This window comes from Schistocerca nitens, chromosome 11, assembly GCF_023898315.1.
Source record: "Schistocerca nitens isolate TAMUIC-IGC-003100 chromosome 11, iqSchNite1.1, whole genome shotgun sequence".
Lineage (NCBI taxonomy): Eukaryota > Metazoa > Arthropoda > Insecta > Orthoptera > Acrididae > Schistocerca > Schistocerca nitens.
The window spans coordinates 157,757,855-157,777,414 of record NC_064624.1 but is presented as its reverse complement, the minus strand read 5'-3'; the positions used below and the strand labels follow the sequence as shown (position 1 = coordinate 157,777,414).

Below are 19,560 nucleotides of genomic sequence, written 5' to 3'. Positions count from 1 at the left end.
TTTTATCATGATGATAATTCCTCCCTATGTAGGTGGGTGCCAACAGAATTAGCAGCTCTATTTGTTCATTATATTTTTAGATAGAGGATTGATGGATATTCGATTTGTCAGTTGTAATATCTCACTTGACAGAATAACAGACGGAATTTGTTCTGTAATGCCGTTAGTTAATAAAGATTGTGGCACATCTTACTTCTGAGGAAAAGCAACACACAGTTTGTACTGTGAGAATGCAGGTGTCGTATGCTATGCTCGCTGGAGTGAGGCTGTCACATACTGGTAGGACAGACAAAGTGCATTTCTCGGCATGTACATCAGCAGTGAGAGGTCTACAGCTTGCTCAAGATGCCAAGATTTAGTCGGGGCAGTAGTACAAATGGCAATCTAAAGAAGAGCATGAAACGCTAGTTTTCTGTTGTAACTTGCAGGTTTGTTGAAACTTCCTGACAGATTAAAACTGTGTGCCGGACCGAGACTCGAACTCGGGACCTTTGCCTTTCGCGGGCAAGTGCTCTACCAACTGAGTTACCCAAGCACGACTCACACCCCGTCCTCACAGCTTCACTTCTGCCAGTACCTCGTCTCCTACCTTCCGAAATTTTTCAGAAGCTCTCCTGCGAACCTTGCAGAGACAGCACTCCTGAAAGAAAGGGTATTGCGGAGACATGACTTAGCCACAGCCTGGGGGATGTTTCCAGAATGAGATTTTCACTCTGCAGCGGAGTGTGCACTGGTATGAAACTTCCTGGCAGATTAAAATTGTGTGCCGGGCCGAGACTCGAACTCGGGACCTTTCCCTTTCACAGGCAAGTGCTCTACCAACTGAGCTACCCAAGCACGACTCACGCCCCTTCCTCACAGCTTCACTTCTGCCAGTACCTCGACTCCTACCTTCCAAACTTTACAGAAGCTCTCCTGCGAACCTTGCAGAACTAGCACTCCTGAAAGAAAAGGTATCGCGGAGACATGGCTTAGCCACAGCCTGGGGGATGTTTCCAGAATGAGGCAATACCCTTCCTTTCAGGAGTGCCAGTTCTGCAAGGTTTGCAGGAGGGCTTCTGTAAAGTTTGGAAGGTAGGAGACGAGGTACTGGCAGAAGTGAAGCTGTGAGGATAGGGCTTGAGTCGTGCTTGGGTACCTCATGTGGTAGAACACTTACCCGAGTTCGAGTCTCGGGCCGGCACACAGTTTTAATCTTCCAGGAAGTTTCATATCAGCGCACACTCCGCTACAGAGTGAAAATCTCATTACGCCAAGATTTAGTCGGGGCCGTAGTACAAATGGCAATCTAAAGATGTGCATGAAATGCTAATTTTCTGTTGTAACTTTCAAGTTTGTTGTTGCCTTCAGGCACATAAACATAATAAGAACCTCAGTAAACCGTGTGTGTGTTAAATAATTTCCTTGTAAATAGTAGGAACTGGTCTTCTTCTGTGATAGTTTTCTTCATTAGAAGAGCATATTTGCAGAAAGGTGTGAGAACTTCTCGTTTTTTTTTGCAGGGGCCTTACAGCAGAGGAGAAGGGCAGGGAGCTGATCGATGCGGCTAAGAATGGGAGAGTCGGCAAGCTGCGGGCGCTGCTGATGGCGGGTGCAGATGTGAGAGCGAGGGACACATTCAAGAGGGACACTGCCCTCCACTGGGCAGCTCGGAGGGGATGCGTGCAGGCTGTGATACGTCTGCTGCGCAGTGGGGCTGAGGTGGACGCCAGAAACAACTGGCACAGCACGCCTCTGCTCTTGGCTGCACAGTACGGCCATACAGAGGTGGTGTCTCGGCTGCTAGAGGCAGGAGCCGACAAGGGGGCCTGCGATGCAGATGGGGACACACCGCTATGCGTCGCCACAGTGTCGGGCCACCAGGAGATTGTAGAAATGCTAACGTGAAACTACCAGTACAACAAACTTACTTAATAAAGTCTTACCATCTGAAATCATATTATCACTTCACTTTTAATTTAAAAAATCATAGAAGAACCAGTAAGCGTTCAATGTCCAGCTGTAAGGCTGCAGTTAATGGAAATATTATCATGTATTGTACCAGGCAATATGAAAATTCACTCTCACTTTACAGGGTGCTACAACAATCTATTTTCTCATTTTCGTCCTATGCACACTTACTACATTTCCCTGAGAACAGCATCACTTCAGCAGAGCGTCTTTAGGGGCTGCCACGCAGCATCTCTGGTCGGACAGGGTACGAACTTTACGAGTTTTAGAGCTGAGACCACATAGGAATTTTTGTGCTTTCCTCTTCTACATGTTCTTGTAATGGTAGTATGGAAATTTATATCATTGCGTAAAGTAACTGAACAAAACTGCCCTATGTTATTTAAAGATGTAAAATTATTTTGACGATTTGCCTTAAATACATGTATCTAGCCTTGAATACAAACTGTAATTTTAAATTCTGGTTTTTACCTCAGGAGCTAAGTTTTCTTGCCGTAAAAAATCGGCAATATGCAACAACAAGCAGACGTTTTCGATTTTAAATGAAGCAGTTGGAGCTCCTACAGAATTTAAGAATTTGTTTCCCTGGTTATTTTCGTAAATTTTCCTCTCCAAATGGTTCAAATGGCTCTGAGCATTAGGGGACTCAACTGCTGTGGTCATCAGACCCCTAGAACTAACCTAAGGACATCACACACACCCATGCCCGAGGCAGGATTCGAATCTGCGAACATAGCAGCAGCGCGGCTCCGGACTGGAGCGCCTAGAACCGCACGGCCACTGCGGCCAGCATTTCTTCTCCACTTCAAAATTTGCTGACCTCACACGAAACTCAAATCATTCGACGAAATGGAGCACCTACTGACATAATGTTTAATGAATCAAGAAACCCTAAATTATATTTTGCCGGCTGGATTGTCCGAGTGGTTCTAGGCAATTCAGTCTGGAACTGCGCGACCGCTATGGTCGCAGGTTCGAATCCTGCCTCGAGCATGGATGTGTGTGATGTCCTTAGGTTAGTTAGGTTTAAGTAGTTCTAAGTTCTAGGGGACTGATGACCTCAGAAGTTAAGTCCCATAGTGGTCAGAGCCAAAAATATTTTATTTCCCTGCTTCTCCAGAACTTTAGAACCTTAAACATGGAAAGATTGTTTCTCCTATATCCTTGACTGAAATTCGTGTCACAGAGTGCTGTTAATTTAATCACAATGCACTTACCTCAAAATTCTGCTTTCTGTACTGCTTAATCTGATGAACGCTGAATTCATTAAAACAATTTTCTAAGGTAGTTTACTCAAATTGAAATTATTTCCGAATAGCTGTATGTGTAAAACTGAACAAAATCATTCTGTAGCTCTTCCAAATAAAAGTACTGGAAACTCAATAATCTGGTAGGAATGATAAGGAATACTAAACAGTAATTAATATGACTATTCTGTGTGACAATACTTGCAAATATGAGAGACATTTCACAGTCAGCTTCGTATTAACCTCGCAGCAATGGTCCAGAATTAAGAAACAAATTATACTGGTAAATGATACATAACTGCTTTTAAAAACAATTAGCAAGTGTGGTGCAATGGAAACAAATAACACGGTATAAAATTTTTGTCATTTACTTACCCTTGAATGACGCGTAGACACAGATTCCTGTCTGGGAATAGCTGCAGCCTAGCGATTTCTCAACTTCACACACTTGGGAAACTGAAACGTGCACTTTCAGGCCTTTTTGGGATTTATAATTTCCCTGGCAAAAGAGAACGCAACACTTGTATCCCATACGTCAAAGAAATGTAGGTGAATACTGTATGAAATCTATATCAGTTTCACGTGTCACACACTTTCAACACAATATACACGCCAACAGGACTGCCGACTGAAGATAAGGTGGCCACAAAGACGTTGTAAAAAATAACTAGACTCACTGATGGCGCTGCAGTCGCCGGATAATTTGAACCTTCGGCTGGACGCCATTATAGTGGTTGTAGTCTGATGTGTTGTGTAGTACTGTTGTTTATGAAGACCCTGATTCAACGTTGTATATTTGTTGGGACGTACATACAGTATTTGTTACTCGTAATTCTACTGTCTGTACGTTCCAATCAAAAGAAGTACAATGGTGAAGAGCCGTGCAGCGATTAATTGTACAAATAAATTCGAGAAAGGAACAAATATTACATTTCACAGGTATGTGGATATTTTAAGTTGTTTTGTATGTCAGTGCACTTGCTTGATAAATGTTTTTGTAACACGGTACTAGCATAATATCTGTGCATCTATTTGCAGGTTTCCTTTCTCAAAACCACAGCTGTTATAAAAATGGTTACACGCTGTCAGGAGGCAACATTTCCGACCGACAGAATACCATTTTATATGTTCTGATTATTTTGAAGAAAGTTGGCTGATCTGTAGTGTTTTCATGGTCTAGGTTAGGTTGAAACTTGATAATTTGGTCGTGAGTTGCCAAAGCACTATGCCATATATAACGCACTTCTCGTCATAAAATCTAAAGCAAGGTAGAGTCAGAAAATATCTATTAATATAGTGGGCAAATCTTCGAGTATTGTGATGCATTTTTCGTATATCTGTCGTAAATCAACTACGAAAAATGCTAGGGGTCCAGTACGTAACTTTTAGCTACGGCAGATTCCATGTAGTACGTAAGATAAATTCATAAACAGTGACTAGTTGCTGTTTGTTCATAAATTAAAAAGTATATTGTAGTAACGTATTTAAATGAGGCATTATGTTTGTGACCTAACTCAAGGGAAGGCGTTTTATAACCAAAAGCGATGTATAAACATTCGAACTCGGCGCGTCAGTTTACCACTCTAATGGCCGCCGGCCAGCTATTCAATTTGTCCGCTCTTCACAGTCGACCACTCGTGCGGTTGTGGGGGCCTGGGTGGCCAACAGTTTGTGACATCACATGGCAATATGGCCGCTGTGCGTAGGCCTCGTATCTAGAAGGCTTTGCACTGACACTGCCCTCACTGTCCCAGCTGGCAACCTGGCGAACTATGACTCACAGTGACTGGGAAACTGATTTAGCAGTTTTCTTCAACTTCTTTAGTCCTGTCTTCCTCAGTTGCGTGTAATATTACAGTATATTGATAATTTTTACTTATGGACATAAACATAACATATGAACATAAAACAAAAAAACTCTTCCCCACACCATCTGGGGACACACACACACACACACACACACACACACACACACACACACACACACACACACACAGATCATAGATACTTCAATAATTACCATGGAGGTATAAGGAGGGGAGATCCCATGACGTCACAAACTTGAAGCCGACAGAAACCGAGCTCCGCCATTGTAGTTTGGTCAGAAGACTCGTTTCCGATTGTGCTGCTGTCTAGAGCTGCTGAAGGTTTTTTTCATTTTAAAATGCCGGTTTGCGTTGTTTACGGGTGTACTAACCGTTGGAATCGTGCTACCAAGTTAAGAGGAATCACGTTCCATGCGTAAGTGGCCCCGTTCGTAAAATATTGTCGTTTATATTCGTGAGATGTGCGGCCTTGTTTACGTTTTGTGAAACTGTTTTCTTCTTATTTTATTTCAGATTTCCGATCAATGAAGCTCGTAGGGCTCTGTGGGTTCATATGCTTATTTTTCTTGACAAAGCACAAACGATGTTTGTATTTACAAATGAAATTTAGTATAAGTGTGTAAACGAGTAAGAAATATCATCCGGTATGTAAACTAGCATAGCTTTCGGGTTCTGCTTTCAGTTTACATCGACACAAATACAGTAAAAGGTGATTTGAGTTTGAAAAGAGCTTAGTACACTATTATTTTTCATCATTCGAAGTTCGTATCCAAAAGAAACACTTAAGTTAACGAGACCAAATCAGTTGTATTGCTGGGGCAAAAACGCATTAAAAACAAAACGAAAACACCTGAAAAAGCTATTCTGACGTTGTGTTATGCATGTAAACATTGTAACACTCATCATCTGAAATTATTTCGCAGACATAACGTTAAATATGAAGAACACGCAACTCTAACAAGAGCTCTGTCACTGTTTTGACCAATCAAACATGGCGGCCCACCGGCTTCAAACAGACGTACAGCAGACGGCCATAGTGCCATCTCCCCTCCTGATACCTCCATGATAATTACACTCGAAAGTTTGGCAATAACATTCAATCTTTGGCGAAAACATTTGATAGTCGGCAACAGAAACCAAAACATTGCATTCAAACGAGCTTTCAGTTCATACTGCTGTGGAATGTGGGAAAAAACCTCAAATTGGCATTCATAAGAAGAAGAACAACACCAAACATTCAACAGGAGCGTAATATGTAAGAAATTGTCCATGCAACCTGTAAGTGCAGTTCAAAACATTACTACTTAATAGGAAATACCAACCACCAGAACTGTTTATAACCTAAAGGCACATGACAAAAAATGTAAATTAAATAGCTAACATATGTATATATTCCAGGCCACTGATGATGCCTTACAGAAAAGAAAGGCGAAACACGTATAGCACTAAAATTGTGTTTTATTCAGTTGCTGTTAGATGGTCCATAAGTAAAAATTATGAATATACCGATTTAGCAGTTTGTGTACTCAGTCTGCAAGCACAACACACAACACGTGAATGCTGCTCCAATTCGAAGGAATAAAAACCAGTGGTACTCATGGTATTTTAAATAATGTTTACACAGATAGAAAGAACTTGACACTTTGCCAGAATATATGACAAAACATTATGGCCTGCAGTCTCAACTGTCAGAGTTTTGCTTCTTGCTACCAGACAGTAGTTACACCCTACCTTACAAGCTATGGTACAATGACAATGTAATATGATACTGCCTGAGACAAAATGTAAATCAACTGGATTCCAATGAGTTTCTCATACATTTTGTCTATGGTATAAAGCACAGAAGGAAGAAGAAGGTGCAGTACTACAGTGAGACAATAAAGACAGCATATGTGAAAAATAAAAAAGTTCATATTCTATAAATATTGTTTGCCTACTTTACATAACCAAACTACTACCATCAAAAACAATTTGAAGTGTACGTCAGGCAGCAGTGAGATTGTCAGCTTTGAACATAGCCTACAATATCGTCTGTTCAAAATGCTGTACAGGAAATACGACATAAATCAGTCTGCATGATTCGGTGACATGGTAATTAAAATAATGAAAGGACAGGGAATAAAATTATTGTTTATGCCCACAAAACAAGTAAATAATTCTAAGTTATTGTTATCAAGATTATATAGTATCTCCAACTGTTGTTGTTGTTGTTGTTGTGGTCTTCAGTCCTGAGACTGGTTTGATGCAGCTCTCCATGCTACTCTATCCTGTGCAAGCTTCTTCATCTCCCAGTACCTACTGCAACCTACATCCTTCTGAATCTGCTTAGTGTATTGATCTCTTGGTCTCCCTCTACGATTTTTACCCTCCACGCTGCCCTCCAATGCTAAATTTGTGATCCCTTGATGCCTCAAAACATGTCCTACCAACCGATCCCTTCTTCTAGTCAAGTTGTGCCACAAACTTCTCCCCAATCCTATTCAATACCTCCTCATTAGTTACGTGATCTACCCACCTTATCTTCAGCATTCTTCTGTAGCACCACATTTCGAAAGCTTCTATTCTCTTCTTGTCCAAACTGGTTATCGTCCATGTTTCACTTCCATACATGGCTACACTCCATACAAATACTTTATGAAACGACTTCCTGACACTGAAATCTATACTCGATGTTAACAAATTTCTCTTCTTCAGAAGCGATTTCCTTGCCATTGCCAGTCTACATTTTATATCCTCTCTACTTCGACCATCATCAGTTATTTTACTTCCTAAATAGCAAAACTCCTTTACTACTTTAAGTGTCTCATTTCCTAATATAATCCCCTCAGCATCACCCGATTTAATCTGACTACATTCCATTATCCTCGTTTTGCTTTTGTTGATGTTCATCTTATATCCTCCTTTCAAGACACTGTCCATTCCGTTCAACTGCTCTTCCAAGTCCTTTGCTGTCTCTGACAGAATTACAATGTCATCGGCGAACCTCAAAGTTTTTACTTCTTCTCCATGAATTTTAATACCTACTCCGAATTTTTCTTTTGTTGCCTTTACTGCTTGCTCAATATACACATTGAATAACATCAGGCAGAGGCTACAACCCTGTCTCACTCCTTTCCCAACCACTGCTTCCCTTTCATGCCCCTCGACTCTTATAACTGCCATCTGGTTTCTGTACAAATTGTAAATAGCGTTTCGCTCCCTGTATTTTACCCCTGCCACCTTCAGAATTTGAAAGAGAGTATTCCAGTTAACGGTGTCAAAAGCTTTCTCTAAGTCTACAAATGCTAGAAACGTAGGTTTGCCTTTTCTTAATCTTTCTTTTAAGATAAGTCGTAAGGTTAGTATTGCCTCACGTGTTCCAACATTTCTACAGAATCCAAACTGATCTTCCCTGAGGTCCGCTTCTACCAGTTTTTCCATTCGTCTGTAAAGAATTCGCGTTAGTATTTTGCAGCTGTGACTTATTAAACTGATAGTTCGGTAATTTTCACATCTGTCAACACCTGCTTTCTTTGGTATTGGAATTATTATATTCTTCTTGAAGTCTGTGGGTATTTCGCCTGTCTCATACATCTTGCTCACCAGATGGTAGAGTTTTGTCATGACTGGCTCTCCCAAGGCCATCAGTAGTTCTAATGGAATGTTGTCTACTCCCGGGGCCTTGTTTCGACTCAGGTCTTTCAGTGCTCTGTCAAACTCTTCACGCAGTATCGTATCTCCCATTTCATCTTCATCTACATCCTCTTCCATTTCCATAATATTGTCCTCAAGTACATCGCCCTTGTATAAACCCTCTATATACTCCTTCCACCTTTCTGCCTTCCCTTCTTTGCTTAGAACTGGGTTGCCATCTGAGCTCTTGATATTCATACAAGTGGTTTTCTTCTCTCCAAAGGTCTCTTTAATTTTCCTGTAGGCAGTATCTATCTTACCCCTAGTGAGACAAGCCTCTACATCCTTACATTTGTCCTCTAGCCATCCCTGCTTAGCCATTTTGCACTTTCTGTCGATCTCATTTTTGAGACGTTTGTATTCCCTTTTGCCTGCTTCATTTACTGCATTTTTATATTTTCTCCTTTCATCAATTAAATTCAATATTTCTTCTGTTATCCAAGGATTTCTATTAGCCCTCTTCTTTTTACCTACTTGATCCTCTGCTGCCTTCACTACTTCATCCCTCAGAGCTACCCATTCTTCTTCTACTGTATTTCTTTCCCCCATTCCTGTCAATTGTTCCCTTATGCTCTCCCTGAAACTCTCTACAACCTCTGGTTCTTTCAGTTTATCCAGGTCCCATCTCCTTAAATTCCCACCTTTTTGCAGTTTCTTCAGTTTCAATCTGCAGTTCATAACCAATAGATTGTGGTCAGAATCCACATCTGTCCCTGGAAATGTCTTACAATTTAAAACTTGGTTCATAAATCTCTGTCTTACCATTATATAATCTATCTGATACCTATTAGTATCTCCAGGATTCTTCCAGGTATACAACCTTCTTTTATGATTCTTGAACCAAGTGTTAGCTATGATTAAGTTATGCTCTGTGCAAAATTCTACAAGGCGGCTTCCTCTTTCATTTCTTCCCCCCCAATCCATATTCACCTACTATGTTTCCTTCTCTCCCTTTTCCTACTGACGAATTCCAGTCACCCATGACTATTCAATTTTCGTCTCCCTTTACTACCTGAATAATTTCTTTTATCTCGTCATACATTTCATCAATTTCATCATCTGCAGAGCTAGTTGGCATATAAACTTGTACTACTGTAGTAGGCATGGGCTTTGTGTCTATCTTGGCCACAATAATGCGTTCACTATGCTGTTTGTAGTAGCTAACCCGCACTCCTATTTTTTATTCATTATTAAACCTACTCCTGCATTACCCCTATTTGATTTTGTATTTATAACCCTGTAATCACCTGACCAAAAGTCTTGTTCCTCCTGCCACCGAACTTCACTAATTCCCACTATATCTAACTTTAACCTATCCATTTCCCTTTTTAAATTTTCTAACCTACCTGCCCGATTAAGGGATCTGACATTCCACACTCCGATCCGTATAATTCCAGTTTTCTTTCTCCTGATAACGACGTCCTCTTGAGTAGTCCCCGCTATTTTACCTCCGGAATATTTTACCGAAGAGGACGCCATCATCATTTAATCATACAGTAAAGCTGCATGTCCTCGGGAAAAATTACGGCTGTAGTTTCCCCTTGCTTTCAGCCGTTCGCAGTACCAGCACAGCAAGGCCGTTTTGGTTAATGTTACAAGGCCAGATCAGTCAATCATCCAGACTGTTGCCCCTGCAACTACTGAAAAGGCTGCTGCCCCTCTTCAGGAACCACATGTTTGTCTGGCCTCTCAACACATACCCCACCGTTGTGGTTGCATCTACGGTACGGCCATCTGTATCGCTGAGGCACGCAAGCCGACCCACCAACGGCAAGGTCCATGGTTCATGGGGGAAGCTCCAACTGTTACATTCAATAAATGTGGAATAATTTTTTTTTATTTTTCTAAAAAAATGACCTACGTTTGTATGGAAGCAAAAATAGCTGCACACAACGAGCCTTTCAAATTTCTGTACCTTCATACTGCCACAAGACTCATGTCTAGCACTTAGGGGGCCATTAGGCACCGATTCAAATTCTGATGAGAAGTTTTCATTTGAGAAATAATTCAAAAGTGTTTACTCAGATGATGTGTGTGATGTACATATGGTATGTCAATAGGACAGCAAACGTATATCTGGCATAGTTTAAAACAGACTGTGAAAGAGTATCTCCAAAAGAATGACCTCCTTCATGACAATCAGAAAAATTTCGGAAACTTAGGTCATCCAAAATCCACCTCACGCTTTTCTCACAAGACGCCTTGAAAGCAATGGAATAAGACAGTCAGTTAGAAGCAGTATTTATTTGCAAAAAGCATTTGATTAACTATTATGCCAACACCTATTGACTAAAGTACAAACATATGGGCTATCAATTTGAAATTTGTGACTGGATTGGCGATTTCTTAGTGTGAAGGATGCAGCATTTTGTCTTAGTTTGAGAGTTATTAGAAGTACAAGTAACTTCTTGTGTGGCCCAGGGAATTATGTTGTAACACTTGCTCTTCATGTACATTAACTGTCTAGTGCCTGCACGATATAAATGTCACAGTGAGTTTGAAGTTCTGCAGAAACTACTGTTTGTTTCCCTTCTGCTTAATGCCTGCCGTGACACGCCTGTTAACGCTTACATAGCGATCTCTAATGTCGTTCATATGAATCAGAGGTGCAGACAAAGTTCACCAAGCTCGTCATCTGACCTCTCCTGTGAGCAGCCACATCACGACAGGTAACATAGTTGCATTCATTGTTTTCATATTACTACAATTTATTGGAATATTTTAATACAATATGTTGTGTTACCGTAGCACAAACAGTAAACATTGTTTGTGAATGGAATAACTACTCTATAGTGTGTGGTAACAGGGGTTAAAAATGCATGTTACCAACACGTCAGGTTGGGCAATGAGTAATACAGTTGTGAATGAATCTAAAATTATGGAACTCATGATAAAATTAAAGTAAAAACGGCACTCTAACGCTTTTGTAGCTATCCATTGAAGATGCACTTTCTATTCTGGATGAGTCTGATGTCAGTGACATAGAAGATTGGTACTCACGTGCTGCTTATGATGACTGACGAGACTCGCTAGGACGTGAACAGTTATCTCCTAATATTCATTTTTTTCTGCTGAAAATGATGCTGAAAGTTGTTTAGCCGAAGAAGATGAAAGCACTGATGCTAACATTAAAAGTGCAGTGAAGATACCTCTGTTAAATGAAGAGAAGAGAGCAGGTAGACGGAAAGAGTATATGGAAGGCCACTATGAGGGGAAGACTTGTTTGATGACATGATAGAAGAAGAAATCTAAGTCGGTACAGAAGAGATAGGGAATGCAGTATGAGAAACAATTTAAAAGAGCTTTGAAAGACTTAAGATCATATAAGGCAAAAGGGATGGATAACATTCCACCAGAAAATCATTGTGGGAGTGGCAACAAAATGTCTATTTACTTTGGCATGTAGAATGTATGAGACTGGCGGTATACCGTCAGGATTTTGGAGAGGACATCATCCAGACAATTCCAAAGATAGGAAGAGCTGACAAGTATTAACATTGTCCCACAATGAGCTTAACAGATCGTGCATCCAAGCTGCTGACAGGAATAATACAGGGTGCTTCAAAAAGAATATACGTATTTCGAATGCATATATTTATGAAAGTTTAAGACATACGAATATGAAAGTTTGCGCACGTATTTACTAACCTCTCAAGTTCAGATTACAGATTTTCAATATGTCCTCCATCAGCGACACGAACAATATCATATCGATACTCAAATTCCTCCCATACTTGGGCAAGCGTGTCCTTCATCACTGATGTTATGGCAGTACGGATCCGGTTCTTCAACTCTTCCAGGTTGTGTGGGAGTAGTGGTACATAAATGTTGTCTTTAACGAAACCCCACAGGAAGTAGTCAGAGGATGTGAAATCCGGTGACCGTGGATCCCAGCTGAGACATGGTAAGTCGCCAGTCCTTCACGACGAATCCAACGGTTCAGTAGAGTTTCATGCAGATATTCACGCACTTGGCGACTCCAGTGAGTAGGTGCCCCACTATATTGAAAAAATGAAGTTGCCTCGGAAGAAGCCAGTTTTGTAACATAGCGCAATACTGCTGACCGTTAACCGTGTTTCCATCAAAGAAGTATGGGCTTTAAACAGACGATCGGGATGTCGCACAAAACACATTGACTTTTGGGCGAATCTCGTACATGTTCAGTGGCTGCATGTGGGTTCTGTAGGCCCAAAATTCGAACACTGTGTTTGTTTACCTGAGCACTAACATGGAAAGTCGCTTCATCAATGAAAACGATGTGGTGTGCGAAAGTGTTATCATTGTCAATAGCATCAAGAATCTCGTTACAAAATGCCACACGTCTGCGTTTGTCATCAGGACGCAGAGCTTGGAACAGCTGTAACTTGTACAGCTTCATAACCAACCGACGTCTCAAAACACGCCAAATTGTTCTTGTTGGCAGTTGTAACTCCCGACTGGAGCGACGAGTTGGAAAGCAGTTTGAATTCGTGCAACATTTTGTTCAGGAACACGAGGGCAGCCAGGTCTCTTTCCATAACATGCACGTCCTGTATCTAGGGAAATACGGAAGCGTCCGATCCCGCCCGTCTGCTTTGACCCATAACGTCACAAATATGGCGGAAACAAAAACCCACACTTTCCACAAGAAGCCTGATGACACTAACGGTACAAGTGCGGGAAATGGGGTGTTTTGGGTGGGGGCAAACTAAATATAAACAAATTTAGACGCCTTGCGTAGCTACAACGTGTAAGTGAAGACAGCCATGCATGAATACCCACCCACCTCCCCAGGGGTCGTAACCCCTGCAACCCATAGAAGATAAAGATGCTTCAGTAGCTGATTAGTGTTTTTTGTCTTTTAAAAAAAATCTCGCGGGATAGAACGAACAGATCAGAAAGATAAATATAATAAACTAAAACAGAAATTGGAGGAAACAGAATTAAAATAAGTAATAAGTGTTTTTAAATTTAAAAAATATCTCACGAGATAGAACGAACAGATCAGAAAAGTAAATAAAACAAGATAAAATAAGGTAAAACAGAACTGGAGACAGCCACACTCAAACCAAACTCCGCGCCGTCATGACGTCACACGACAACACCCTTACGTCACGGGTCAAAGCCGACGCGTGGGATCGGACGCTTCTCTCGACCCGTATCTAGAAACTGTCGATACCATCTGCGAATGCTCCACCCATTCGGAGCATCAATTTAGTACCTCAACCTGAAACATCTTTGCGCTGTAATGACGGAATTGCACTTCGCAAACTCGACAACACGAAATTATTTCTGCTGCAGAGTAGCCATTTTAAACATATGACGATTACCAAGCAAAACAGAAGACAACTGATATCTAGCGGCTAACAACACAGTATAACATAACAGTCGCGACACTTCGCCTCGATTTTGTTGCCTACAGCGCCAGCAGCGCCCCAAGCGGCCGGTAGGTTGAACTGTGACTTCAGCGCGATCGTGAAAGCAAATAGTGATTGTTTATTTTGATTTATACCAAAGACCTTGTAAAAAAATAACTAGACTCACTGATGGCGCTGCAGTCGCGGGATAATTTGAACCTTCGGCTGGACGCCATTATAGTGGTTGTAGTCTGATGTGTTGTGTAGTATTGTTGTTTATGAAGACCCTGATTCAACGTTGTATATTTGTTGGGGCGTACATACAGTATTCGTTACTCGTAATTCTACTGTCTGTACGTTCCAATCAAAAGAAGTACAATGGTGAAGAGTTGTGCAGCGATTAATTGTACAAATAAATTCGAGAAAGGAACGAATATTACACATCACAGATATGTGAATATTTAAAGTTGTTTGTATGTCAGTGCACTTGATTAATAAATGTTTTTGTAACAGGGTATTAGCATAATGTCTGTGTATCTATTTTCAGGTTTCCTTTCTCAAAACCACAGCTGTTACAAAAATGGTTACACGCTGTCAGGAGGCAAGATTTCCGACCGTCAGAATACCATTTTATATGTTCTGATCATTTGGAAGAAAGTTGGATGATCGGTACTGTTTTCATGGTCTGGATTAGGTTGAAACTTGATAATTTGGTCGTGAGTTGCCGAAGCACTATGCCATATATAACGCACTTCTCGTCATTAAATCTAAAGCAAGGTAGAGTCAGAAAATATCTATTAATATAGTGGGGAAATCTTCGAGTATTGTGATGCATTTTTCGTATATCTGTCGTAAATCAACTACGAAAAATGCTAGGGGTCCCGTACATAACTTTTAGCTACGGCAGATTCCATGTAGTACGTAAGATAAATTCATAAACAGTGACTAGTTGCTGTTTGTTAATAAATTAAAAAGTATATTGTAGTAACGTATTTAAACGAGGCATTATGTTTGTGACCTAACTCAAGGGAAGGCATTTTATAACCAAAAGCGATGTATAAACATTCGAACTCGGCGCGTCAGTTTACCACTCTAATGGCCGCCGCCCAGCTATTCAATTTGTCCGCTCTTCACAGTCGACCACTCGCGCGGTTGTGGGGGCCTGATTTATACAATGGTTTTTACCATCGGGAGCGTTTGTAGCGCAACAAATTGCAGCAACAACAGGAAGAAGACACAACAGCTATCTTTTTTTAGGTTTCCTAAGGATCCTGAGGGGTAAATACCATCATGTTACTAAACTGTATCGTCAGGATTCACTTGCTAACTATATGTGTATAAATGATGAATGTTTTGTTTTAGGAGCAGAAAATGGCTAGTTAATAGCAGACGAGAAGACCTTATGAAGAAAGACTCAGTTTACCTGTACAATAATATTAGGTTTTGCCCGCTACATTTCGAACAAAAGCAGTTCATTAACGCAGACAATAACAAACTCGTGTGGAATGCAGTACCCACACTGTTTGACATTTCAAATAAGCCACCTCAACTGACGATGAAGAGGAAACTGCCACAAAGATTCGACAGTCAATCTAAAGCTGTAAAACAGTCCTATGACACAGAAGCAGCCAGTTCAACTCTCCATGTATCAGTGCCAGATTCGTGTGAACATCAACACAGACCTGCTTTGGCGATGAAGTGGTTAGATTGTGCAGCTGTTCGTGTCTTACAAAAGCATGTGAAGTGCCAGAATGTGCAGATCGAGCGAAGCTATTACGGGACAAGGAAAGTGCCTACAGACAGATTGTTTGAAAATTATTCAAATATTTGGTTTTTCGTGAAATGTAATGTAATCAGCTCATTATAATGTTTTCAGCATATTTCTTCCACTATTTGGCAGTTGCATGTCCCACTTAGAATAATACAGAGAAGAAGGATGTACTTGTGGCAACAGGCGACAATGACAAACACAGTAGGCCTACAGAACTATAAATGAGCTGTCGATCGCTTTCGCATGTAGAGGTACATGTCTGTGCTTCTTACATGTGAATCTGTGTGTTTATATTCTTTTGATATCAACGTGGTAAGCTGCAATTCTGTCCAATGTCACAAGTGTTTCTTCACGAATGTGTTGTAGCTTGCCACTCTATTCATGGTTTTTGTCCATACTTGCGCTTATTTTAGAATCGTTTTTAGAAACATATGTGCCTTCTGATACTACACAAACTCTTGGAGGCAAGAAAATAACTCGAATAATTCGGAAATTACATAGTAAATTGATGTAAACAAACATGCTTACGACGCGTCTGACGTTCACCTTACCCGCCGCTTTGAGCGCTAGTGTCGCTCAATATGTCAAAAGGCAACAACTTTCACAGCAGTGAGTGTCTCGCGACTGTTATGTTAGACTGTGCTAATAATATAAACTAGGCTATGCATTCGTTTCTCAACTAGCGCAGCCGAGTCGCAGCGATCGATAGTTTGGACAAAATAATAAAAAAAAATGGCTCTGAGCACTATGGGACTTAACATCTGTGGTCATCAGTCCCCTAGAACTTAGAACTACTTAAACATAACTAACCTAAGAACAGCACACAACACCCAGCCATCACGAGGCAGAGAAAATCTCTGACCCCGCCGGGAATCGAACCCGGGCGTGGGAAGCGAGAACGCTACCGCACGACCACGAGATGCGGGCGACAAAAAAAAAAAAAAAAAAAAATTATATATATATATATATATATATATATATATATATATTCAAAAAACAAATACTAAAAAAAAAGGTTGCACGGCGCGAGATTCGCTCCGGCGACCTTCGGATTACAAACCCGAGCGCTTACCGCGGCGCCACGACGCTGTAGAAAATTATTAATCGTAGAGAGTATTTCATCGCAACGGTTTCTTTTAACTGTCGGTTTTCTCGACAACGGCTGAGAAGTGCATCTTGGTGCTTTGCCACATTACACCTCTGGCCATGAGCTTTTATTATGCGCAGTATGAATCGAATCTGAATTTCACAATTGGCGGCCTCCCCTTGTTAGGTGTCTTGGCAGTTTCGTATTTCCTGCAGCAAATGCGCTGCTTTCGTGTCGTGTGACTTTCATACTTTTCAATTTTGTCTTTCAAGGTGTTTCGAACCGTTACTATAAATTCACCATGCTTGTCAGCCCTTCCCGTTCACCATTACACTATCAGTGATATGTCAAACAGCTTACCTACATCAAATTTATGTATATGTCTAATAACTGTCACTCTTCGCCTTTTTTTATTCGAAATGTTGTAGGCTTACTGTACACGAACAGAGAAGCGTATGTTATAAAAAAAGTGTAATTTAACTGAATGATTTTCACTTATTTATTATTTTGAATGTGAGTAGTATGCGTTGTTTTGTTGTTTGGTTAGTGTCTATAAAGCAGATGTTACGCCATTTCGGAATAGGACAGTCAGCTAGAAACGAAGCTTTATTTTCGGATATCTTAAGCTTCATGCTATTGCTTGTCAAAAAGATTTCGACACTCTTGAAAGTGTTTCACGAAGTGGTATGGTGTGTTTTAGTACCTGTGCCGAGCCCGAATCTCGCTCGACACAGAGCGGAATGAAACATCACTGTTTCGATACAATTAGTCCGTTCCAAGCACAGGTGGACTGAAACAGCCTTATTTTGAAACAACGATACAGTTTTTGTGTCTGGCTCGAGATCGAATCTGGTCCGGTTATCCGAGACAGGGGCGGAATGAAACACCACTATTTCGAAACAGTGAACCACAGCCGTTCCGAAACGCTGAAACAGTTCCACGTATCGATACACTGTATCGAAACATAGAAACAGTGGCCAAGTCTAGTATTTAATATTTACTAAAGCCTGCGACTGCCCGGTGCTCTCCTCGAATTTGAACTTTTTTGCGGTTTAAAATTTTTATCAGTTCTTAGACGACATCGGCTTGGTCGCATGTAAAGGAATCATGTTCATAACAATAACGTTTACTACGCACTGATCCACACTAGCTTGAGACACAAAGCCGCGAATTGCTGAAGTGCTAAAAGACTCTCCAGTTCTTGTCTGTCGTATTTTTATTAACCGGATTACTGCTTGTATAACTTCCACTGTCGACATCTGAATGCTTAAATTTGTGTTTTTTTCCCCCTTAAGTTTTGTTACAAATTGTTAACTCTCAAACTGTGATCCACAATTGTTGATCTTTTTAAGACAAGCACAGTTTAAAAAAAAATGTTCAAATACTGAGGTCATTGGCCGCTACTGCAACGGCCTTGCCGCAGTGGATACACCGGTTGCCGTGAGATCACCGAAGTTAAGCGCTGTCGGGCGTGGTCGGAACTTGGATGGGTGACCATCCAGGCCGCCATGTGCTGTTGCCATTTTTCGGGGTGCACTCAGCGTTGTGATGCCGATTGAGGAGCTACTCGACCGAATATAAGCGGCTTTGGTCAAGAATATCACCATAACGACCGGGAGAGCGGTGTGCTGACCCCACGCCCCTCCTATCCGCATCCTCCACCGAGGATGACACGGCGGTCGGATGGTCCCGGTAGGCCACTCGTGGCCTGAAGACGGAGTGCTGAGTGCATTGGTCCCTACACTACTTACACTGATTTATGCTAAGAACAACACACACACACACCCATGCCCGAGGGAGGACTGGAACCTCCAGCTGGAGGGGCCACGCAATCCGTGACATGGCGCCCGAAACCGCGCGGCCAGTCCGCTCGGCCACAGTTTACAATCGAGTAGTACTTGTTCTCCCAATCGGAACACAAAATTAGTGTAATGACGAAAATGCGGCAACGTATTTTCAACCAGTTTGAAGTCAGCTTCATTTGCAGATTTGTTCTTGCTGCCTAGTGGCAGGGGCAAGGGCGTACCCAGGATCTGAACTAGGGGGGGGGGGGGGCAGGTCATACTAGTCTCAGGAAACAAGGACTCGAGACAACATACAGCACTTGTTATTAAATAAAAGAGTAAACCAGTGAAAAACTGCTTTTAATAAACATTTTAAATACAAGAATGCACTTGTACAATCCGAGAAAACATGCAGAATTTCTTATTAAATAAAACAGTAGACTAGTAAAAAAACAGCGAATATCTTCTAGGAGGGGGGGGGGGGGCAGCTGCCCCCCCCCCCTAACCCTCGCTGGGTACGTCCACGCGCAGGGGTGCCAACGTACGTTCTATAGGGCGTTTAAAATTAGTTGCGACTTTTGACAGTTCAGTACGGATCGAGTGGCAGAAAGTACAGCTGCCAGTGTGTGCTGAACGAGTCAGCATGCGAAGATAAACGCCAGGCCTGTTCGGCGCGTAACCCGTCAGCCGTGAAAGCTGGCCCATCTGCAGTGTTTCTCAAACGAGTTTGGAGAACCTATACAGTAATAAACTGTTAGTCTCGCACACCTTATGGCTTCATTCGTCAGCTTCGTGATCAGTTACCAATTATTTCGTTAATGGTCATAGTTACTGTGATATTTCGTTATTAGCTAAACTACTGCGAGAAATTCTTAGATTGTTGTGAA

At 41.4% G+C, this 19,560-nt stretch overlaps 1 protein-coding gene and 1 pseudogene across 1 annotated transcript in view; both read left to right on the top strand.

The window, feature by feature from the left end:
* The window catches only part of LOC126212985 (putative ankyrin-containing lipoprotein Lxx09580), a 90,387-nt gene extending 88,448 nt beyond the window's left edge, over positions 1-1,939 (top strand). Inside the window, exon 4 of the mRNA XM_049940527.1 lies at positions 1,503-1,939. Coding sequence (XP_049796484.1) covers positions 1,503-1,887 — 385 coding nt within the window. The 3' untranslated portion in view covers positions 1,888-1,939. The remainder of the gene's footprint in view (positions 1-1,502) is intronic.
* Positions 1,940-18,293: 16,354 nt separating this feature from the next.
* On the top strand, positions 18,294-18,411 carry LOC126214115 (5S ribosomal RNA; annotated as a pseudogene).
* The last annotated feature ends 1,149 nt before the right edge of the window (positions 18,412-19,560 follow it).